Consider the following 24,750-nt stretch of genomic DNA (forward strand, 5'->3'; position numbering starts at 1 on the left):
TATCTAAAGCGGCTGTTATCCCTGGAGAAATCGGCTCTTCTCTGCTCCATGTGGAAATGAGAGCGTAGCAAAGCTGTCTCTGTTCTTAGCCCTTAGGGAAGCTATCAGAGACTGAACAGCTCACACGTGAGTTGCTTATTTTCTGGCACATTGGGAAAACATTGTGCAGAAAGTGGTTGTCTACTTTGGACTTAACAGATCTCAATACCCAAAGGTTACATAGAATCTTCCCTTCCTCAGAACCATAGGAAAAGAGTGAGGTCAGGAAGAGTCCAGATGAACATGATTACTGTCTGATAGAACTGATGGATAGGTTGGCTGGCTGTAGAGTGAGTGGGTGTTAGACAGGAGATCTCAGGGTGGCAGCAGAAGGTTGAGGGCCATGTCTGCTGAAATGAACCCTAGCCTGGGGCCAAGTGATGACTCCTCTGCATACAGAGGAATCCTACAGGGATTAGCACTTAGTGAACAGTGAGCACTTTGCTCCCTCCGTGCATTTCCAGAGCCCTGAGTGATGAGATGATAATCTGTCTCTAATCTTGGCACATCGGCACTTTATGTACCTGTTTTGTTTTCTTTAAACTCCTCTTACATAACAGTGTAGCAGTAATGCCCAAGATTCTGTGTTTATTTACTCACTTGACTACCAGCCAAACTAGTCCCTGGTAATGCCCTGGAAGCTGTTTTCCCATGGTTTGCCTGGAAATCAACCTGGGCAGGAAAAAGAGGCTGAAGGTTACTCACACCTGGCTTTTTCTTTTCTTTTCTTCTTCTTTTTTTTTTTTTTTTGGGGGGGGGGGTCCGGTTGTGGGGCCTAAACTCTGGGCCTGGGCACTGTCCCTCAGCTCTTCAGCTCAAGGCTAACACTCTACCACTTGAGCCACAGCGCCACTTCCAGCTTTTTTCTTTTTTCTTATGTGGTGTTGAGGAATTGAACACAGGGCCTCAGGCATGCAAAGCTAGCCACTGAGCCACCTTCCCATCTTTCTTTCTTTCTTTTTCTGTGTTTTTTTTTTTTGTCGGTTGTGGGGCTTGAACTCTGGGCCTGGGCACTGTCCCTCAGCTCTTCAGCTCAAGGCGAGCGCTCTACAACTTGAGCTAGAGCGCCACTTCCGGTTTTCTGGTGGTTTATTGGAGATAGGAGTCTCACGGTCTCTTCTGCCTGGGCTGGCTTTGAACCGCGATCCTCAGATCTCAGCCTCCTGAGTAGCTAGGATTACAGGCATGAGCCACCAGCGCCCGGCCTTTCTTTCTTTTTCTTTCTTTCTCTCTTTTTTTCTTTCTCTCTTTCTTTCTTTTTGTCAGTTGTGGGGCTTGAACTCTGGGCCTGGGTGCTGTCCCTCAGCTCTTCCGCTCAAGGTTAGCGCTCTACCATTTGAGCCACAGTGCCACTTCTAGTTTTCTGAGTGGTTTACTGGAGATAAGAGTCTCAGGGTCTTTTCTGCCCGTGCTGGCTTTGAACTGAGATCCTCATATCTAACCTTCCTGAATAGCTAGGATTATAGGCATGAGCCACCATGCTCGGCTGGCCTTTTCTTTTTCCTACCTTCTAATTCTCCCTTCACGAAGAGGCTAAGGCCAGAGGGACAGCAAACACAGGTGGTCTTGCTTCTTGTTACTTGAGATGCTGCATTTTTGTTGTTTTTTGTCTGCAAATCAACCATTGTGATGTGCTCTAGTCTTCATCTTTTTGGGAAGACTGGGCCTCATCAGGACTGTCCCTATTGATGAGGATCCTCACAGGAGGGTTCTGACCTCTTTTCCTTGAGTGGCTTATTTGCCAGTGTTTGTGGACTCCTGTGATCCTCAGCATCAAAGCAGGAAAAGCTGGTTTCTGGCAGTGTGTGTGCAGGCAGGGAAGAGAGGCTATGGGGAACAAGGAGGTCAGACCTTATTCATTATCTCCAGGTTTTTCTTTTTACAAGCCATAGGGCTGCTCTTGCTACTGACAGTTAAAACCTAACAGAGAGCTCTCCCGTCACTTTTAGCATGGTTCCGGGAGGGGGTTGGCTGAGGCTAAAAAGGCAAAAGCGTAAGATCCAGAGATCGAAATTCTAGTTAGAGCACTTCTATTTGGAATGTGGGTTTTGTTTTGGTCTGGGCGATTATTCCCTGTGAGTTTCAGATTCCTTGCCTCTAAGAAGGAGACAGTTTAGAGTTGTTAAAGGATTGAATAAGGCTGGATGTGATGGTACACGCCTGTAACTCCAGTACTTGGGAGGCTCAGACATGAGAATTGTGAAATTCAGTCCTACCTGAGCTATGTAGTAAGACTGTGTCTCAAAACCCACCAAATAAAGAGATAGCCAGGCACTGATGGTTCATACCTGTAATCCTAGTACTCAGGAGATGGAGATCTGAGGATCACGGTTCAAAGCCAGCCCTGGCAGGAAAGTCCATGAAACTCTTATCTCCAACAAACCACCAGAAAAATCAGAAGTGGCATTGTGCTTCAAGTGGTAGAACTCTAAAGGCTAGAGCTGAAGAGCTCAGGTACAGCTCCCAGGTCTAGAGTTTAAGCCCTACAATCAGAAGAAGAAGAAGGAGAAGGAGAAGGAAGAGGGAAGAAGGAGGAAGGAAGAAGGAAGAAGGAGGAAGGAAGAAGTAAGAAGAAGAGGAGAAAAAAAACACTCAGCACTTCATATGATGAAAATATATTTACAATTTAGCATTTTTAATCAGGGACTCAGTGGCCCACACCTGTTATCCCAATTTGGGAGCTAGAGATTAGGAGGATTGTGGTTTGAAGCCCTCCTGTATAAGAAGTTAGGGGAAGTCCATTTTGGTAAACAAAACTGGGCATGCTGGTTCACACCTGGAGTCTCAGCTATGCGGGTGGAGGCCAACACAAACAGAAATGGGAGACCCTGTCTAAAAGCCAACCTAACGCAAAAAGGGATAGAGATGTGGCTCAAGTGATAGAGCACTGTGTAGCAAGTGTGACCAGAATCACTAATAATATAATAAATAATAATTTTAAGAGTAAATAAACTGAGGGAAAATGAAGGAAAGGGTGACATTGTCCAACAAGAAATGAACTCTCACCTAATTTATGAAACTGTAACCCTTTTGTAGATCACTCTTTTTTTTTTTTTTTTTTTTCGGTCATGGGGCCTGAACTCTGGACTTGGGCACTGTCCCTCAGCTCTTCAGCTCAAGACTAGTGCTCTACCACTTGAGCCACAGTGCCACTTCTGGCTTTTTTCTTTTTGCTTATGTGGTGCTGAGGAATCGAACCCAGGGAGGGCCTCAAGCATGCAAGGCAAGCGCTCTACCACTGAGCCACCTTCCCAGCCCTAGATCACTCTTATAATAACCATAAAAATACATTAAAAAATAAACTTAGCCGGGCAGCCAGCCAGGGCAGGAAAGTCCGTGAGACTCTTATCTCCAATTAATCACCAGAAAACTGGAAGTGGTACTGTGGCTCAAGTGGTAGAACATTCACCTTGAGGGCTGGAAAGGTGGCTCAGTGGTAGAGCGCTTGCCTTGCATGCATGCGGCCCTGGGTTTGATTCCTCAGCACCACATAAGCATAAAAAAACAAAAAAGCCGGAAGTAGCACTGTGGCTCAAGTGGTAGAATGCTAGCCTTGAGCTGAAGAGCTGAGGGACAGCGCCCAGGCCCAGAGTTTAGGCCCCACGACCGGACTCAAAAAAAAAAAAAAAAGAACATTCACCTTGAGCTGAAGAGCTCAGGGGCAGTGTTCAGGCCCAGAGTTCAAGCCCCACGACCAAAAAAAAAAAAAAAATAGTAAGCAATTTGTTGCCATGTCACTGCTTTCCTCAAATATGGTCTTAAACAGATTCCCTGAAATCCAAGAGCCAAAGATTTAGCTATTACTAACCTAGTAACTTATTACTAACTCCAGTTTCCTCCTCCTCTCTTGTACTCTCTTCCAGTTCTTTTTGATTCTAGAGGTGCTTTTCTCCTGCTTGTGCTTTACCCTTCTTAGAATCTGGTGTGTGTTATACTTCATCTGCAGACAAGAAGGTAACAGTCGTGGGTTTTCACAGATCTCCCTTAAGGAAAAAAAAAAGTCAGGTGCCAGTAGTTCATATCTGTAATCCTAGCTAAGAGGAGGCTAAAATCTGAGGATTGTGGTTTGAAGTCTGGAGGGCCAGGAAATCCTATGAGCCATTTTATTTCCATTTAACCACCAAAAACTAGAAGTAGAACCCTAGCCTTGGACACAAAAGGTCAGAGACAGGACCCAGGGCCTAAGTTCAAGCCTTGCTACCAGCACAGACAAACAAAAACCACTTGTCTCTGACAGTTACTGGATCAAATTTGGACCACACTAACCTTAGTCCTTCCGGGGACCCATTTCCTCAGATAGGAAATTTCTGACTGATGACTGGCTGGCTGTTCACTAACTCCAGGCTACAGGAGGACAGAAAGGAGTTTGTAATTGTTGGATTTTTTTTTTTTTCTTAATCTGTCATGGGGCTTGAACTCTGGGCCTGGCTACTGTCCCTGAGCTCTTTTGATCAAGGCTAGTGCTCTACTACTTTGAGCCACAGTGCCACTTCTGGTTTTCTGGTGGTTAATTGGAGATACGAGTCTCATGGACTTTCCTGCCTGGGCTGGCTTTGAACCATGATCCTCAGATCTCAGCCTTCTGAGTAGCTAGGATTACAGGTGTGAGATACTAGCACTCAGCTGATTGTTGGATTTTGCTATCTTATTTTTGCCTCTCCCTTCCAGAGGCTCCCTGGGCTGTAGAGTGAGGGACAGAGTCAAAACAGCCTGGTCCAAAGAAGTGATTTAGAAAAGGTTGGGATGGGAAGGGGGATAAGAGGGGAAGACAGTGAAAATACTCAAATTCAGATTCTAATTTGAGGGGTAGGGCTGGATCTCTTTTCATTTTTATTAAAATGGCTTTCTTCTCTTAGGAAGGGACAACAAAAATCGGAAGGATTGACTCAGACCAGGAGCAGGACATTGGTAAGTGATAGTGATATATAACAGATCTGACACTTGGTGGCCGCTTTTCATTCCTAGAAGGTTTCTTCCGAGGAAGTTTGAGTGGAGAGGAGTCAGCTTTCCTTGCTGCTGCTGGACTTAGGCCTGGGATATGGAAGGCAGAAACTTAGCAGACTTTTTAGCTTTGGGTGGCTTCAGATGGTGCTTCTTCCTTTCTCTTGTGGTGGGAGATGGTGCAGATGTTGGATTCTGATCTCACAGACTGGAGGAGGATTAGCTGGATTATCTCCCCACCCAAGTGGCCACCACCCCTTCTGTAGTCCTGCAGGGCCAGTGGATTGAGAGAGACCACTGCACAATCACCAGCGCCTGTGGGGTAGTCATTCTTCGGCCTACTCAGGGAGCACGCTGCACCGTCAATGGCCGAGAGGTCACCGCCGCCTGCCGTCTGACCCAAGGTAGGACTGTCTGCTTATGCCAGTGTGAATGATGGAGAAGCAGACTCCATGAATCCTGTGGCCTCTGCACCCAGAGACCTGAAGTTTCCTCACATGATCTTCTTCACCTAAGAATGGAGAATGACTCTCTGAAATTTGTACCTGTATTGTTAACTTTGTCCTTATGAAGGTTTTTGTCCTTATGAAAGTTTCCTCGTCTGTACAATTAGGGATCATTGTGAGGATTAAATGAGTCCTGTCCTTGGCACTTAGTAAAAACATGTCATTATTACTGTCACTACTGTTACTACTACAGAACTCTTTCTGTATTTTGACAGTGAACTTAGATTCTTTCTTCCATGAAGCTTTGCCCAGCTACTCCAACTGGAACTCAGCTTGCTTCTTCTTGGAGCGCAAAAGTCCCTTTGGTTTATTTACTTCCCTGTGTGTGCTGGGAGACTTAGAGTTACTTCATACCAACTCAGCTAAATCATTGACTTGTTAAGGACATGACTTTATCTCACAGTACTTTGCACATAAAACTTAGCCTGCTGGCTGGGCACCGGTAGCTCACGCCTGTAATCTTAGCTACTCAGGAGGCTGAGATCTGAGGATCCTGGTTCAAAGCCAGCCCAGGAAAGTCCATGAAACTCTCCAATAAGCCACTAGAAAACCGAAAGTGGTGCTGCAGCTCAAGTGGTAGCGTTCTAGTCGTGAGCTGAAGAGCTGAGGGACAGCGCTCAGGCCCAGAGTTCAAGCTCCACGACTGACAAATAAAACAAAAAAACAAAAAAAAACTTGGCCTGCTGACTGAACTCTCATGTGTCTCGTATCACAGGAGCTGTGATCACGCTGGGGAAAGCGCACAAGTTCCGGTTCAGTCACCCAGCAGAGGCCGCTGTCCTGCGCCAGCGAAGGCAGGTTAGCCTGGCTGTGGTTTCTAGGCTGCTGCTGGCTTTGCTCTTCTTCTTAGGGGAGAAGCGTGAGCTTTGACCTGTTCTGTTGGCTTGGGGTGATGGTAGCATCTTCACTGTGCCTTCTTCTTTGTGCCAGGTTGGAGAAGCTGTTGGCAACAGTGGCTCTTTGGAATGGCTGGACTTGGATGGAGATGTCACTGCTTCCCGGCTGGGTCTCTGCCCTGTGCTTTGGAAGGAAAGGTGAGAAGTAGAAGTTTGTATTGGTATGGAGCCTCTCTTTTGTTTTGTAGTCCATTGCAATGTGGAGCAGAGAGGTGACTAGTGGGTAGCCAATGTCTCAATGAACTTTGCCTGAATTGACTTGGTTAATGATTATGGTTAGAATATGAAGTGTCTCAGTATGTTGAAGAAACGATCTCTAACTGATGGTGCTGTTTTTGGGAGTTTGGGAAACATTAGGAGGTGAGGTCTAGCTGGAAGAGTAGATCACTAGGGGTGTATATTTGGAGGATTGTATTTTGTCCCAGGCCCTTCTCTGTCCCTTCCCTGCTTCTTGCTTACCTCACACTCCTCACCATGACATTCAGCTTTGACTCGGGCCCCACAGCAACAGGGCCAGCTGACCATAGACTGAAATCACTAAAATCAACCCGCCACTGCTCAAGCAAGTGGCAGATCTTGACACTGTGCACATAATGCTGGTTTAGCAGGCTAGCAGAGTACATGAGTACAAGAGCTGTTGAGGCTTCCTCCCAGCTTTCAAGGGTACTCAAGGTGATTGGGCAAAGGAATATATAAGAGTAGAGAAAAGCCAGGCACTGGTGGCTCACGCCTGTAATCCTAGCTACTCAGGAGGCTGAGATATGAGAATCACGGTTCAAAGCCAGCCTGGGCAGGAAAGACCATGAAAGTTTTATCTCCAATAAACAACCAGAAAACCTGAAGGGTCATTGTAGCTCAAGTGGTAGAGCACTAGCTTTGAGCTGAAGAGCTGAGGGACAGAACTCAGGTCCAGAGTTCAAGCCCCATGACTGACCAAAAAAAAAAAAAAAATAGTAGAAAAACATGTACATTGTCATCAGGGCTCGCAGAGTGGATTTGTGGCAGTGTCTCCATGAGTCTCTCCTGCTCTTGGATGGGCTTGGCTCCCAAGCTTCCCTGTCCTGCTCTTTCTTTTTCCTTCCCCTAAGACACTTGCTCAAATGTGTGGGTCTTGGATCCATTAGCTATCAAATCATCTCACAATCTCCTTCCCAGGGCATAACTGCTCTGCCAGTTCTCCCCATCTACTTATTTCACCCATGTGTCCTTCACTGACTGAAAAATTATAATTCTTTCTATGACAAAGGTGAACTTGTTTCTAAAACTAGATAGTATTTCAGGCTTTGTGGGCCATATGGCCTCTGCTTCACCTACTCATCTTTGCCAGTATGGCCCCCAAGCAGTACTTGGTAATACATAAACAAGTAGGCGTGGCTATATTTCAGTAAAAATATATTTACAAAAAGAGGGAGCAGATCAGATTTGACTCCTAGACTACTACATAGTTTGTGGGCCTTCATTTTTATACTCTGTGATTTCATTCTACAATTCAAAATGATGTGTTAGTCAGCTGTGTGTTACTATAACAAAATACCTAAAACAACCAACTTACAAAAAGGAAAGGTATATTTTGGTTCACAACTTTAGAGGTTTCAGACTATGGTTAGTTGTCAATGTTACTTTTGCAGCTGTGACAGCAGAACAGATCGTGGTAGGAGTATATGGCAGAGGAAGCCTTCACCTCAGGACAGCAAATATTGAATTAAAAATGGAAGTGGGGGGCTGGGAAGGTGGCTCAGTGGTAGAGTGGTTGCCTCACATGCATGAGGCCCTGGGTTCGATTCCTCAGCACCACATAAGCAGAAAAAGCCAGAAGTGGAGCTGTGGCTCAAGTGGTAGAGTGGTAGCCTGGGGCTGAAGAGCTGAGGGACAGTGCCTAGGCCCAGAGTTCAGGTCCTATGCCCAACAAAAAAAAAAAAAAGGAAGGGACAGGGTTTCCAGTGGCCTAACTTCTTCCACTAGGCCTCACCTCCTAAAGATTCCACTGCTTCCCAGTAATACCACGACTGGGCCCAAGCTGTCGACACATTGGCCTTGGAGGACATTGACGGTCCATAATATAGTGAGTGGTAGGCTGAAAAGAATTTAATTCCTCCAAGCAAATGTCTCAACTACTTGAGATCTGGTTCTAACATCAAGCCAGTAAGGAAGCCTTGCCAAGCCTTCCACATGATGGCCTGGGAGAAGAGTAGAGGTAGAGTAGGAGTAGAGGAGTAGAGTAGAGCTAGGCAAAGTAAGCCTAATTCTGGAGTTTTGGTTAGCCTCTCGCAGAATCTGATCTTCCCAGATACTCTCATCCCCACTCTGAAGGAGCCATGCAGTTGAGTGGGCTCTTTTACTTATTTTTTATTTTTTTTTGTTTATTTGAGACAGGATCTTGCTATGTTGCAAGTTGATCTTGAACTCCTGGGCTTTAAGCAATCTTCCTGCCTCAGTCTCCCAAATAGAACTATGTAGGAGTGTGCAACCATGCCAGTTATATGCAGTTAGCTTTTTATTTTCTTGGTGCCATCCTGGGCCTTGAACTCAGGGCTTAGTTGCTGTCCCTGAGCTCTACTTGCTCAAGGATAATGCTCTACCATTTTGAGACACAGAGCCACTTTCAATTTTCTGGTGGTTAGCTGGAGGTAACGGTCTCATGGACTTTCCTGTCCAAGCTGGCTTTGAACCATGATCCTCAGATCTTAGCCTCCTGAGTAGTAGCTAGGATTACAGGTATGAGCCACTAGCACCCAGCTGAATCTAAAACTCTTTTTTTTTTTTTGGGTCCGGTTGTGGGGCCTGAACTCTGGGCCTGGGCGCTGTCCCTCAGCTCTTCAGCTCAAGGCTAACGCTCTACCACTTGAGCCAGAGCACCACTTCCGGCTTTTTTCTTTTTGCTTATGTGGTGCTGAGTAATCGAACCCAGGGCCTCATGCATGCAAGGCAAGCGCTCTACCACTGAGCCACCTTCCCAGCCCTGAATCTAAGCCCTCTTTAAGCCCTATTCTAACTCTCTCTTCCTGGGACAAGCTGTCTTGGGGTCTCCTGTGAGACACAGGTCTGACACCACATACATTCGCAATTCAGCACAGCTGCTTCTCATGGCCAGGTGGTGGGACTGTCTGCTTTCAGTTCGAGGGAGGGAAGTGGCCCGCCCTCCCAGCACCCCCTAGTTTTCCTGCCTGATGTTTCTGTAGCTTTGCTATACTTAGGAGTTGCCCACATTTTTTTAGCTGAAGCCTTTTTGTTTTAGGAACAAAACTTCTAGATCTTTTGGTACCTTTAAAAACACATCTGTTTTATTTCCCTGCAATTTCCTTAACCAAAATGAACTTGTCTGTGTGTCAAACAACTGTGTACATACACAGCTGTAAGAATATGCCTGCCTACTGACTGCTCTCCCTCCCACACTTGTGACATCACATGCTGCTTGTGACACCAGGCCTGCTTGTTCCAAGCTGCTGGAAGTCTAGCACTCTGTCTACCCTGTTGAATTCAGGGACTTAGACTGCCACCAATTGGTCCTGAGCTTGTTTGGCTTGGGTGACCCCGCACCCTTTTGTAACAGAAAACTGCTGGGAGAGCCACGTGACAGGAACCACCAGTCACCAAGGGATGGGGAGATTCAGCAACGGCAGTGCTATGTGGAGGACTTAAGGCAAGGAATCTTAGCAGGACAGATCAGAGCTGAGAAGGAACTGGAATCCAGCCGCGCTTGTGTCCACCAACAGACCAAAGGCAGTAAGTGCCCACCATTTTACCTGTCCGTTTCACTGAATTTCTCTAATTTCATGCTTCCACAACCTTCTATATTCTCCTGTTTTCTTTGTGATATGACGGAACCTTCGGCATTAGGTGTTCTCTCGCTTCCTTTAGCGACCACGGGCTGTAATAAGAAGGGAGCCAGCTTCCTTGTGGCCTCTCAAAATGTCAGGCCTCCTACTTACGACTTGCTGTCATACTCGTCCATGCTTTTCTGCCTGCTCTAGCCGGTACCCACTGCTGTACCGAGACCTAGGAGTCTTTGTCCCTTTCTCTGTCACTATCCCTCTACCACTATCACCTTAGCCAGCCCTTTCCACCCAGTTTCAGCCTGGCTGGAGGTGTCTGAGTGCAGCCAGCTACGGAGGAAGAAGGATGTGCTGACCTTCTCTCTGGGTGTTTTTGGTTCCCAGACCAGCAGTGGCTGCTCAGACAAGAGCCCTGGCTGGCCAGCTTACAGGAGCAGCAGGTGGACCGTGGAGCAGGGGAAGAACTTGAGGTCTCAGTGGAAACTGATGCCTGGATTCAGACAGGTCTTGAGACTCCACCAACCCCACTGGTCCGAAGCCAGAAGAGGGTGGTGCGGCTGCAGTTTCTGCGGAGACACGCTCTTCGGGTAGCAGAGCGGAGCATCCGGAGAAGAAAGGTTTCATCCCACCTGGGGAGAACCATTAAGAACCAGAGGCTACAGGAGGCCCAGAGGAGACTGGAACAGAGCAGTACACCGTGCTGGCCTCAGGATGACAGCACCTGGAAGTCCCCATGCCAGATACCTCTAGTCCCAGTGCCTCCGCATAGAAGCAGATGGGCAAGCCGCTGTTCTTTGGGTGTCCAAAAGTTCTGCAGCCAGCACTTGTCCCAGCTACACAGGTACAACCAGTGGTTGTCACCTAGAAGCACCCTGTCCAGGCAATGTTCTGTACTCCCCAATGCTTAGTGAAGCGGAGGATTGCGTGTGTTCCTCCCTTCCCCATCGCCATTCTGCCCTCTGGCTTCTCTTCTTTCCTCTGAATCCTTCCAGATCCAGTCTCCTCCCTTCTCCCTCCCCTTCAGAGAGGCAGCTCATGCTTCCTGTGATAAGGATCTCAGCCTCTTTGCCATCCACTCTTCCTACCCAGATGTCCCAGTGCATTTGCTTATGTATCCTGCCACCTTAGTCTCATCCTGCCTCAAACCAGACGATCCTCCCCACATCTGCCTCCCGCTCCTGCCTTCCCTGCCCTGTCACATCAAGTCAACTTCCTGGCCCTGCCTCCTGGTGGTGGGCCAGTTAGTTTTTTGACTTACAGGCTCATGTTGGGGTCTTGTTTCTCTTCCCTTTCACTCCCAACTGCTGAAAAGAGGATAGCTCCCAGATTCTTGGAGCAGAGGCCTGCGTCTAGTCCTCACGTCCTCACAGCCTACCCGGGGCCTTGCCCACAGAAGCCTCGCCGTTAACATCCTGAGGTTCTTACCTTTGCTCACTTATCTGGTCCTCAGAGTACTAGGCAGGTTTTTTTCTTTGAAAGCATTTAATTATGAAAAAATTTTGTAATAAAGTTGAGACTCTAGTATATATATCACCCAAATTCAGCAGTTATCAAGATTTAGAAATTTGCTGAATTAATTACTTGATATAATCTAAAACCTAGTCCATACTCAGCAACTTGCTGAATCTTCCACCTTCCCATTTCCCAAAGTCTTTTTTTTTTTTTTTTGGCCGGTTGTGGGGCTTGAACTCAGGGCCTGGGCACTGTCCCTGCGCTCTTCAGCTCAAGGCGACTGCTCTACCGCTAGAACCACAGTGCCACTTCCGGTTTTCTAGTGGTTTATTGGAGATGAGAGTCTCATGGGCTTTCCTGCCCCGGCTGGCTTCGAACCGCTATCCTCAGATCTCAGCCTCCTGAGTAGCTAGGATTATAGGCGTAAGCCACCGGCGTCCGGCGCCAAAGTCTTTTTAGAACAACTGACATTATGTTATTGCAACCCTACATTTTTATTTTTATTTAAATATTTGTTTTTTTGCCGGTCATGGGGCATGTACTTTGGGCCTGGGTGCTGTCCCTGAGTTCTTCAGCTCAAGGCTAGTGCTCTACCATTTGAGCCAGTGCCACCTCCGGCTTTTTCTGCTTATGTGGTGCTGAGGAATCGAACCCAGGACCTCATGCATGCAAGGCAAGCACTCTACCACTGAGCCACCTTCCCAGCCCAACCCTACATTTTTAGTATGCACCTCTTCTTGGTAGTTGCTAGGGTTTGAACTTAGGACCTTGTACTTGCTAGCCAGGCAGTATGCCATTTGATCCACACCTCAAAGCCCCTTTTTGCATTGGTTATTTTCAAGCTAGTGTCTTTCTTTGTACCCAGGCCAGCCTGGACTGGGATCATCCTCCTTGTGCTTCCCTGTATTGCTGGGATGACTTGTGGGTACCACTATATGACGCTATTGTGCTTCCTCCATAGCTGGGGTAACAGACATGGGTCACTATACCTAACAATTAGTTGAGTTGGAATCTCATGGACTTCTTTTTGCCAAGGCTGGCTGTGAACCACAGCCTACCATCTCTACCTCCCAAGTAATAGGTTTACAGGCTTGAGCCACCATTTCCAGTTTGGACTCTTCATATAACCACAATATCTACCTACCAAGATTAAAATTAATTACTTGATATAATCTAAAACCTAGACCACATTCAAGTTTCTCATCACTTGAAAAATCTCTTTTGGCAGTAGTTTCTTTTTTTTCTTTTTTGGTTGTGGGGCCTGAACTGTGGGCCTGGGCACTGTCCCTCAGCTCTTCAGCTCAAGGCTACTGCTCTACCACTTGAACCACAGCGCCACTTCCGGCTTTTTCTGCTTATGTAGTGCTGAGGAATCGAACCCAGGGCCTCATGCATGCAAGGCAAGCACTCTACCACTGAGCCACCTTCCGATCCGGACAGTAGTTTCTTCAAATCAAGATCCAAAGAAAATTTATACTTGTGATTATTACATCTTTAAGTTTCTTGGTATCATCCTTTAAATTTTTTTTTTTTTTTTTTTTTTTTGCTGCACACTGGTGGCCCACACCTATAATCCTAGCTACTCAGGAGGCTGAGATCTGAGGATTACAGTTCAAAGCCTGCCTGGGCAGGAAAGTCTGCAAGACTCTTATCTCCAATTAACCACCAAAAAACCAAAAGTGGCACTGTGGCTTGGGTGGTAGAGTGCTTGCTTTGTGCTGAAAAGCTTAGGGACAGTATCCAGGCCCAGAGTTCAAGTCCCATGACTAATGCTGTATATATGTGTGTGTGTGAAATCTTTAAGTAGTTATACAAAGGAATTGCTATCACCAAAGCAGCTGAAATGTTTCCTTTTTTGAGTTTTTTTTTTGTTGTTGTCGTTGTTGGTTGTGGGGCTTGAACTCTGGACCTGAGTGCTATCCCTGAGCTCTTCAGCTCTAAGCGAGTACTCTACCACTTGAGCCACAGCCACTCGAGGTTTTCTGAGTGGCTTATTGGATATAAGAGTCTCTGGAACTTTCCTGCCTGGGCTGGCTTTGAACCACGATCCTCAGATCTCAGCCTCCTGAGTAGCTAGGATTATAGGTGTGAGCCACTGGTGCTTGGTGCCTTTCATTTCACTGATTTGTTAGTTCTGTAGAATATAGGACTTTGTAAATTTATCTGTTTGGTTTTTTTTTTTTTTTTTTTTGGTCAGTCGTGGGGCTTGAACTCTTGGCTTGGGAGCTGTCCCTCAGCTCTTCAGCTCAAGGCCAGCGCTCTACCACTTGAGCCACAATGCCACTTCTGGTTTTCTGAGTGGCTTATTGGCGATGAGTCTCACTGACTTTCCTGTCCATGCTGGCTCTCAACCATGATCCTCAGCTCTCAGCCTCCTGTGTAGCTAGGATTACAGGTGTGAGCCACCAGCACCCAGCTTGGCTTTTGTAGCCTTTTAAGAGAAGAAAGTGATGGAAAGTTACATGCCTCTGTGACCTCTCACTTTTACTGAGATGGCTTTCCTTATCTCCACAGTATTTTCCTGAATTGGGATCCCCCTACCACATTACTGCTGATGCCTAACCCTACTCACCAGAAACCAGACAAAGCCCCACCTGCAGATCCAGTTCACCAGGCTCCTTCTTTTCCACTAAGGAAAAGACATCTGTGCAGGCGCAACCTCCATCCCACAGGCCAGGAGCAGCTCTGCTGGGCCAAGGGAACTTCAGGCATCAAGGGAGCCTCCACCCCAGACCCCTGCCTCACTGTGAGCAGCCACGAGGCTATGGACATCCAGGAAGTGGAGAGAGTAGGTAAACAGCCCTGTCAGATGGCATCTCTGGGCTTCATGTCTGTGTGCCAGTCAGTTAACAAGCTAAAGCCAAAGGACAGACTGAAGACCTTGACCCCTGCCATCCAGACCAGGAGTGCTAAGCGACTAGCAGCCTCTGTCAGCCCACAAGCTGAGTGGCAAAAAGAGTGGGACCTTGGGACCCACAAGCCTGCTAAGGGAGCCATTTGCTGTCCCCATTATTCCCATGGGCCCAAGCAGGCAGCCGGGCATGGAAAAGGAACCAAGACATTTCAGGCCAAAGCCAAACCAACTTTTCCAAACAAGACAACAAAAAGGCAACAGAAAGTGCTGGCAGCTAGGGTCAGAGACATCGCCAGACAGTCCTTTCATTTGCCTCATGGTAATCCTTTGAGGAGACAACATAACTCAGGAAATCCAGATAGCGTGACTGCACTCCCAGATTCCAGCCCTGTAGTGGATCACACAAGAGAAGAAAATGATTTATCTGATGCAGATAGCAATTACTCAGTGGATTCTCTCTCTTGTGTCTGTGCTGAAGTCCAAAGAGAGCCCCCGAAGTCAGAGGACCCTCAGGTGAAGAGTCTCCCTGAACCAGAGAACTCTGAAAGTGACAACAGTCAGATATCTGAGGATTCACTGGCTGAAAATGAGTACCAATGCCCAAATGAATTTCTTAGGGACAATCACCCCACCAACCATGGCCACCCAAGGACTAGAACTACAGCCTTCTTGAGAGGCTTCTGCACACCTTTGGACTGTGGTCCATGTGCTCAGGCTCACAGAGGCTTTTCCTTGGATAGCCTGATCCGTGCTGAGCAAGAACTGAGGGAAGACCAACGAGAAGAACCTTGCCTTGGTTCAGTTGATGAGATGCCTGCAGAGACCTTTTGGCATCTACCAAACTCAGCTTTTCCTGTAGGAGACCAGGAGGCAGCATCCAGGCCTGGTCTCATCGATCACAGAATAGAAGCTAAGCTGAATGCTGTCCTGCCAATGAGCAGTTCATGTTACCTTGATCCTCACTTCCAGCCCCCTTGTGAGTGCCCTAAATCAGAGGTGGAGGCAGGCTACTTTGAACAAGCTGGCTCTTCCCAATGCACACAGCTTCTAAGAGGGAGCCCACTAGTGTCCATGGACTCGTGGTTTTCCTGTGACTCTAAGATCAATTCTGGCAGCCCCCAAGGAGTAGTGGGTTCCTTATGTGCAAGTCCTGACATCCAGGGAGCTCATCCCTGTGCTGAGGAGAAAACTGGCTACAGGCTAACTACTGAAGAACAAAAGCCTTCAGGTGCAGACAAAGCTCTGCCAGGCAGCTCCAGACTGCTCCAGGGAGGTCCTGAGCTGCCATGTGGTGCAAGAGATCCATACCCAGCCTCTGCTTCAGACCCACCCAAGCTGACAGCATGGGAAACTCAAAGGCTTCATCCAGGCATCTTTGAGGGTAGAGAAATTCCTGTTATAACCCAACAGGGCGGTTCTGAAGCTTCCCACAGTTCTAGTGTATCAAGCATGTTGGCTTCCTCTGCCACCTCATTCATCCATGTAGAAAGCCTTCCCGAAAGAGATTGGGATTCACTTCAGCAAAAGTACCTCCTTGAACTCTCTCATCCTGTTTCAGATGCTGTAGGAGAGCTCAAGCAAGCTCTGTTCTGCCCCAAGGAAGATTCTGGCTCCCTGGCTGAAGCTTCTGGTAAAAAAGGAGATACTCGAGTGCCAGTTGGCCCTGGGATATCTAGCAATCTAAATGTCAACAACTTCCTAGTGCATCTGTCTAGAACCAGGCATTTGAGAACAGAGAAAGACCAGGCCAGTTCAAGTAGCACTAGTGGCAAAGAAGTGAGTTGTCATGGAGCATACTCAGCAGATGTGGAATCCCTGACATCTGCATCTGCACGTGCACAGGTCCAAACAGCCAAGCGCAAGGTACCCCATTCTGTGACAGGTGCACATGAGGGCGGACAGAACAACTTGGAAGAGGGCTTTCATGGTAGCCGGAAACGTGTACTACTGACTTCCTCTGATGAGTATTTCTTTCAAAACCGAGTTTGTCGCAGTAATGGCACTGTAGCTACCAAAGCAGAGGATTGGCTCCCAGACCAGGCTCTTTTCAGGAAGAAGAGTGACAGCCAGGCGGGACCATTAAGTCAAAGCAGCCATCCTCCTCCCCTAAGGGAGGAGAAGAACCATTGCCAAGAGAGTGCTGACAAAGCAGGTAGAAGGCACAAAAACATTACATCTCCATCAGTTCCAGAGCTCCACCTCCACTCCGCTCCCTGGAACCCTTTTCCCACTTCCCTGCATCCACCCCCCTTGGAAACATTCTATACAACCAAGAGCAGAGATGCCCTGACAGAAACTGCCCTAGAGATTCCAGCCTACAGGGAAGTCCGGGGGCCATCCCCATCTCCTAGAGAAGCCTGGGGCTTTCACCCCAGCCACCAAGACCTCCAAGAACCTCATTTGGAGAATAGTTTGCCAATGTCATCCCAAAGCCACGATCTCAAGATGGCTTCATTTCACCAGGTAACAACAGACAGGTCAGTCGATCTGTGTGCTAGGGAAGTGATTGGAAAACTAGAGGAATGCCTTGGAAATATTGAAGAAAGCCACAGTTCTGTTTATTGTTTTTTCGCTCATAACAGACACTGTGTCCCTTCTACGAGTACACAAGTATGTGAATTTGAAAGTCAAGTTGGAATTTTAAATATAGAGCAGCATGGAGAGAGAGAAAAGGCTCCTGTGCAGAGCCTCTGCAGTGCTTCCCTAGACAGCTCTGAGTCTGTTGGTGCTCAAGTCTGTTGGTGCCCTTCTGAGGCAGAAGGGGAAGAAGATCCGGGTCCGAGTGTGGTTGTCCTGCAGGCCCAGGCCCGTGAAAAAGGCAGACAGTCTCCTTCTGGACTCAGGTCTGGTTTTATCTGTGAAACCACGGATTTGGGCCTAGAGAAGGACATTTCCCTGACAGCCTCTGCTGCTTTAAAGTCCAGATCGGGCCAGCATAGAATGAAAAAGACCATGTCCCAGGGTAACAGTCCAGCCCACAGGTGGGAAGGAAAGAATGAAACAGGACTTGTTGGAAAAGCTCTCTATCCCAAAGACAGCCCAGAAGAGTTTAAGCTTCCAGGGCTGGAATCTGCCTGTGAAGGAGTGCGGTCTGTTAAATGCTCTAAGAAAAGACATCCCGGTGGATGCAAGGGCCCCAGAAAGTCACAAGTAATGGTTGGCATCAAAGGAGAACCTTGTGAAAAGAAACACACACAAAATACTACTAGTGCTGATGAAATGGATAAGCTAATTAGGAGTGTAAGGCAACTGGAAAACAGCATCTCAGAAATTGAATCCCAGCAGAATAATCGGCTTCGTGCTTCCCATACACCAGGAGTCAGTAAGGAGTCTGTGTTCCAGGACCAGAAGAACCACAGGAGGACTGGCCATACCCTGAGGCCAGGCAGCTCAGCAAACCATCTATCCTACAAAGAGCCATCTGTTCCAAGACAGATTGATGATGCGATCTTCAGATATAGCAAAGCTGGGGGAGTAGAGGTATACAGTTGCCACAGGGTCACCACGAGCCCCTTCAGGTCAAGTGAGCATGCACAAGACTGTCAGAGCGTGGGAGCGCACACTCACACAGCTGATGTAGAGTTAGACAGAGTCTCCAGAGGCACATGTGATCCTTCAGGAAGAGGCACAGCTCAAGGAGAGAGCACCAATACTACTCTTCACCTGGGGAGGATGAACGAATTGGCGAGAGCTTTGCCAACCAGACTAGAGGGGTCTGGGAAGGACACCGAGCTGGGAGGAGAATCAGCAAACTCCAAAGAACAGATGTGGGACTTGGAAAGTTTTGAGGAACTAGAGACTGTAAAAGGTTTTCAGATGAATCAAATTGCTGAATGTTCTAGTGGTTCAGAGCCAGAGGACCCAGTAGTTCTTGAACAAATGGCCAGGAAAAGTAGAAGGTGCCCACTGAAAGAAAATATAGACCTAATAAAGACTCAGAAACTTCTTAATCCAAGCCAGCACTGTTTGGATACAGTTTCCAGCCAGGAGACTGCCTTTCCCTTACTGACCCAGACAGACTTTTCCGCAACTACTTACTGCCAAGACCTGAGGAATAATTCCTTGCCCTTGGGTTCTCCCAGGTTGCCCAGAAACCATCTTCATGCTTCTGATTCTCTAAATATGTCTTCAGTTGAGACACTGCTGGATCCTACAATGCTGAAGATTCATGAAAGTCCCTTGGGATCCAGAGTAGGGCATCAGGACCAGAGTGGAGGGACCAGGAGTCCCGAGGGAAGTGTTTCAGGGGGCTTCTCCATGCCACCCACTGCTTGGTATGGGTCTGAGATGCCCACACCCATGGAATCTGATGGCCAGTCCGTTATATCGGACAGCAGCATTCCACTAGGGACAGAGGACTGGATGACATCAAGCACCAGCTCCCACGACCAAGGGAGGGACCTCAGAATCGCTTTGATGGCTTTGAGTACCCAGGAAGATTTGGGGTCTGAAACTGAGGCAGCTATACCAAAAAAAAGGTCCAGTTCCTTGAACAGAATTTCTGGGCGGCTTGAAAAGAGGGTCAGCTTCCTCTTAGAAGAGGACACTGACCAAAGTGGGGAGACAAGGGAGAAGACAGAGGAGGCTGAAGACCAAGGCCCCCCCAGCAGCGCCTCCTTAGAACCTATTTCCCTGCCACAAGAGCCCGAGGCAGAGCCCGTGCTGTCAGACTCCTCCGTCCATGCGTCCATGTGCCTGGCCATCCTGAAGGAGATCAGACAGGTTACCACCCAGAGAAAGCAGCTCGGAGACTTTGCCATGTTGGGGACAGTCCTCCCTCACTATGAAATGTCACTAGAGCCTGAAAGTTCTTTAGGCACCACTGAAATATGCTGGCAAATGGACCCGTTACAAGTGTTGGATAGGACCCAGAATGAGGACGAAGCACAGGGATTGTCTGCTACACCAGGTCATCTGTCACCTGATGAGCAGGAAGCGCAGGCCACCCTTCTCTGTGAAGATGACTTTCAGCCTCTGTCCGATTCTGAAATGAACGAAGGGCCAAGGCATCATTCAAGGGCCTCATCTCCTAGAGCCACTAGCGACAAAGGCCATGCTGGAGAACTGAGATACTTCCGGGAAGCCAGTGAGCAGTTTGCATGTCACTCTAGCTCTGAAACCACAGGGATGGAGGAAGAAGCACCCAGAGCCCCTTCCTCTGCTGATCCCTGGGTCTCCCACAGGCTCTCCTCGGCCATGGAGCGGGACAGGAGGGTGTCCTCTCAGGCCCCTTGTTGTGATCCTGGGAGGGCTCCACAGAGGCAAAGTCACTTAGCTGCCTGGGAGACTGAAGATGGCACTTTCTCTGGCAGGTGGGACAACAGGCCTGGGCTGCGAGAGCCAAAGCGGCCAGAATTGCCATATGGAAGTGGCTCTAGCACCTTCTTCGTGGCCGCACAGGGAGGCAAAAGAGCCCATGTTGAAAGTCAGCCTATGGTATGTGATTTTCACAGCGCCACCAGCCTCTCGGGGCCTTGTGCTGATGCCACCCAGTGCCCTGAGGCCTCCTCCACTGACGTAGAAGAAGCGATGACAAGTGCAAAACACCCTGCAGTTCTGGCTGGAGCGCTGAGAAAGGTCAGCATGGAAGCCCCCAAGCAGCAACACGTGAAGTGGAAGGAGAAGACGGAGTCTATGCTGCCAGAAGCCTGCAGGGCTGGTGGCAAAGCTTTCAGGCCAACTTTACCAAATCAGAGACCTAGACCAGATCCTAGGGGTGTTGGAGAGGAGCCCCCATGTGCATGCCAAACTGAGACTTTAGCCAGCTTTGTCTTAGAAAGCCCTGAAGACAGTGGGCCACTTGGCTTATCTCGGAAGGAAGAGGAGAGCGAAGCTTTTCCTTGCCAACCCCTGGGTAGTGCTCTTATTGCTGGGAATGTCTGTACCTTCCATTCTTCCCCTCCACTGTGTGCTAGAGATGGTGACCCAAGGAAGGGGACTGCCAGGGCTCGCCATTCACCCTTCATAGAACCTTCCAGGTTCTGTGAAGTGGATGAGGGAGAAGAGGGCTCTTCCACAGAACCCGACATGCCCCTGGCACATGGCCTTGAGCTTAAAGAAAGAAATGTGGGCCTCAGGCCAAGAGACAGCAGCCCTCTTGAGCCAAGCACCACAGCTGCTGGCCTGTCTCGCGCTCAGGCCTGTAGCTCTTCATTCACCCCTGGTGCCAGAGCAAGTTCCTTCACTCCCTCCACTGCTGATGGCAGCTCAGGGCTGGTAGGGGATCCTGAGAAGAAAGGCAGCACTGAGCTTGAGGGCTCATACTTGGAGTCACCGAGGACTCTGACGGAGAGTTCCATAAGTGACCAGCATGGACAGGCAGCTGACATGGAGCCAGAGCCACCTGTAACAGCCTGGGGCCTACACAGCCCAAATGGAAGCGAAGGGTTCACTGTGAGTGAGTTGGCGGTAGAAGAACAGCATAGACAGCTAGAAAACACCATCAGATCCCTTTTAGAGAAGACACAGCCCAAGTCCTTGGATCCCCAAGCCAAGTGTGTAAGGTTAAAACACGTGCGCAGTCCTCAGGCCGACTGTGCCTGGGAGGAAGAGGAGCAGCAGAGAGATGAACCTTCTGGAGAGAAAGACTCTGCCCAGCACAGAAATCCTCCACCCTCGGATGGAGATGGCTTGCACCACTGTCAGGCTAGACACGCTAGGAGAGCTGAGGCGGCTATGACAAACTCTCCCATGTTCCAGAGTTTCTTCTCAGGTTTTGAGGACACAGCTTCTGGACCCCTAGAGCAAATGCCACAGCCTGCTGCCCGGAGGCCTGGCCAGCCCTGTTCTGATAGGAAGCAGCCAGCCCCCCATCACAGGCACTCACATCCTATAATTGCAGTCTTCTCCGGTCCCCAACACTTCAAGTCCTCCTCTAGACCCCGGTTCTCTGTGGTTAACTCATCTCGGTCCCTTCAGGAGCTAATGAGCAAGGCCTGTCCTTCCCCTAGAGAGGGGGACATGCAGAGCCTGTGTCCCAGCCGCCGTTCCTCAAGAAAGCCAATGGCAAGAGCTGCTCTGCGGGCTGAGGACAGCAACCAGATGGTCTTACCTAACTTGTACAGTAGCTCTGCTGACCATGGGGCCCAGAAACCTGTCACCCCTCCTTATCCCACACTCCCCACTTGCTCATGCATGCCAGCCCCCAGTTTTGTGAGCAGTTGCGCGGATAGCTCTTGGGAACAGGCTCCACAGGGAAAGCCAGAGACACTGGGTGTCCAGGTCAGGCCGGAGAACTGCTTTTCTCCAGTGGACAAAGGGATGCTAACCCTTGACTCCAGTGACAGCACTCCTTCCATCCTGCCTCTGTCTCCAGATGGGTCCGTGTGCATCGGTTGGAAGCAGTATGTATTTGGCAGTACAGCTGATCTCCTTTTCAGTCAGAAACCATCGAATGTGGCCCACGGCACTGGCATGGACAGTGGCTTAGAAGATCAGAGTTCCCCACTCAACTCCCAGGTCGGTGCCCATGCCAGAACGCTGTCAAGAACACACAGCAGCACGGAGCATGCCCAAAGCTGTGTTGAGGCTGGGAAAGTACTGAATCCCTCGTTGGCCTTGAGGGATCCCTATGTGCTCACTGGTACTGGTGTGGCCCCCACTTTAGATACCAATAGAAGACTCCAGTTCCAGGGCTCTAGTGATGGGGCAAGCTATCTTCGGAGTGAGCCCCTATTGGCTGAGGAGAACGCTGCCACTCCAGTGGACAGGGCTGGGCTGCTGGGCAGGGCAGAGGCCCACCCCGGGGGGCTGGCCAGGAGGAACACCTTGGAGCAAGGCACGCAGACCCCTGGCTGCAGGCGCCGCTGGAGCTGCACCGACATCTCCACGCAGCCTGACAGCGACAGACGGCCAGCCTGCGACCTGGCCTCCTGGAGCAGCATGCACAGCCTGTCTCTCCGCCTGTCTCAGCTCCTGCACAACACTTCGCAGCTGCTTGGAAGCCTCTCCCAGCCAAATGTGGCCTCAAGGAAGCAGACCACCAACGTTTCCGCTCCAGAGGAGGCTCTGCCTGCCCTCAAGATGGAGGGAGCTACTCAGACTACCTTGGATAAAGGCACCCAGACCGATCTCATCTCCCCACTCCCTCCCGCCCCCGCCCCAGGGACCAAGCCTCAAGAAGTGAATGTGAGCCTTGAAGTGCTGGCCTCCGGCATCAAAACCACGTCTCTAGGAAAGGGAGATACCCCAGTGGCACTTGAGAAGCGAGAAGCTGAGGAAACACCACCAAAAATGGCAGCATCCCCAGAGGTTCATGAAGGAAGGTCTCAGAGCCCGCCAACACCTCTGTCTCCACTGAGGCTTCAGAAAGTGTCTCTTGAGCAGAGCCTCCCTTCTGTGAGCCCCCTAGCTTCTGAAGCTGCTCCGCCTCCTGCCTCCCAGCCAGGATGCCCTGGCATGGATAACAGCCCCCACATTCCTTGCCCCCCAAGGCTTGTCCCCAGTACTCCAGACTTCCCCCTGGAGCTTGGTGTCCAGAAGCAGCCGGGCCCGGCGAGTGCCACGGTGGACAGGGCCTCCTCGCCAATCCTTATTCTCAGCGCAAGCTGCCAAGAGTCAGACCCCACTCAGGCCCCCTCCACCCCGCCTCCTGGAGGCCACGTGGGGCCTTCCACCAGCCCACAGCTGGGGCCCGGCGCCTCAAGGCCGCCAGGGGATGAGGGTCCAGATCGGTTGGAGGGCTCCCTGAGTATCGAATCTCAGAGTCAAGGCCAGAAACACTCAGAAAAGAGTACTGACAGCTTCCTCCTCAAGCCAAGCTCCCCGCGCAGCCCACAGCGGAGCTCCAGAGTCCAAGCTGCTGGGCAGCCACAGCCGGTGACCGCCACCGGAGCACAGTGTAGACAGCCGCCTCCCATGAACAGCACCGGGGCGCAGTGCAGACAGCCCCCTCCTGCAACCAGCACCGGGGCGCAGTGCAGACAGCCCCCTCCTGCGACCAGCACCGGGGCGCAGTGCAGACAGCCCCCTCAAGTGACCAGCACCGGGGCGCAGTGTAGACAGCCCCCTCAAGTGACCAGCACCGGGGCGCAGTGCAGACAGCCTCCTCCCATGACCAGCACCGGGGCGCAGTGCAGACAGCCCCCTCCCATGACCAGCACCGGGGCGCAGTGCAGACAGCCCCCTCCAGCGACCAGCACCGGGGCGCAGTGCAGACAGCCTCCTCCCATGACCAGCACCGGGGCGCAGTGCAGACAGCCCCCTCCAGCGACCAGCACCGGGGCGCAGTGCAGACAGCCGTCTCCCACTACCAGCACTGGGGCGCAGTGCAGACAGCCCCCTCCAACGACTAGCACTGGGGCGCAGTGCAGACAGCCGTCTCCCACTCCCGGGGCGCAGTGCAGACAGCTGCCTCCCGTGAACAGCACCGGGGCGCAGTGCAGGCAGCCGTCTCCCACTCCCGAGGCGCAGTGTAGACAGCCCCCTCCAGCGACCAGCACCGGGGCGCAGTGCAGACAGCCCCCTCCAGCGACCAGCACCGGGGCACAGTGCAGACAGCCATCTCCCACGACCAGCACCGGGGCCCAGTGCAGACAGCCGTCTCCCACAACCAGCACCGAGGCACAATGCGGACAGCCGTCTCCCACAACCAGCACCGAGGAGCAGTGCAGACAGCCGTCTCCTGTGAACAGCACGGGGGCGCAGTGCAGACAGCCGTCTCTACCCTCAAGGAGCCAGAGGCTACCAGGAAACTCGGCTTACCCAGAGCCAGGCCCACTGAACCTCGGGGGGCCTGGCAGGCCTCCAGCAGAGCCCCGCCCCATGGTGGACCTCTCCTCTCCATGGAGGGAGCAGCAGCCCCTCCCTCGGTCCGCTGACACTGCAGAGCCTCGAGGTCCTGCCTCGGGCTCACCTCATGCCTGCAGACCCCAGAAGCTGCTGCGCTCCGTTTCCCACATGTGCCTGGTCTCTGAGCGCCAGCATCATAGCCAGAGGGACAGGTATGGGGTTCAGGATGACTCTTCTGGGGGGCTGGGTGTGAGTGAGGAGCTGAGGACCTGCTCAAGACAGAAGAGACGGAGGCCTCCACAACTTCCCTATGACCAGAGCCACAACGCTGAGTGGTCCCAGGCGAAACCGATTCCCCTGCAAATGGGGGTCCACAAGCCCTCACTGAGCGTGGAGCTCACAGAAGCAAAGTTGCATCGCGGCTTCGGGGAGGTGGATGCCCTGCTGCAGGTGCTGCAGAACGGGACTGGGGAGGCACTGGCCCCGGAGCCCCCGGCGGGCAGCTGGGAGGAGCTGTACACTCGGTAAGGGCCGGCCTGGAGGGCAAGGGGCGGCCGAGG

General features: G+C 50.5%; 1 protein-coding gene across 1 annotated transcript in view; it reads left to right on the top strand.

Moving 5' to 3' along the window:
- The window catches only part of Stard9 (StAR related lipid transfer domain containing 9), an 83,703-nt gene that overhangs the window by 49,963 nt on the left and 8,990 nt on the right, over positions 1-24,750 (top strand). The window contains exons 17-23 of the mRNA XM_042687593.1: positions 4,896-4,947; positions 5,247-5,384; positions 6,202-6,284; positions 6,417-6,520; positions 9,933-10,105; positions 10,540-10,996; positions 14,122-24,714. Of these exons, the coding sequence (XP_042543527.1) occupies positions 4,896-4,947; positions 5,247-5,384; positions 6,202-6,284; positions 6,417-6,520; positions 9,933-10,105; positions 10,540-10,996; positions 14,122-24,714 (11,600 nt within the window). The remainder of the gene's footprint in view (positions 1-4,895; positions 4,948-5,246; positions 5,385-6,201; positions 6,285-6,416; positions 6,521-9,932; positions 10,106-10,539; positions 10,997-14,121; positions 24,715-24,750) is intronic.

The sequence above is a fragment of the Dipodomys spectabilis genome, unplaced genomic scaffold (genome assembly GCF_019054845.1).
Source record: "Dipodomys spectabilis isolate Male_0828 unplaced genomic scaffold, ASM1905484v1 ptg000108l, whole genome shotgun sequence".
Classification (NCBI taxonomy): Eukaryota; Metazoa; Chordata; class Mammalia; order Rodentia; family Heteromyidae; genus Dipodomys; species Dipodomys spectabilis.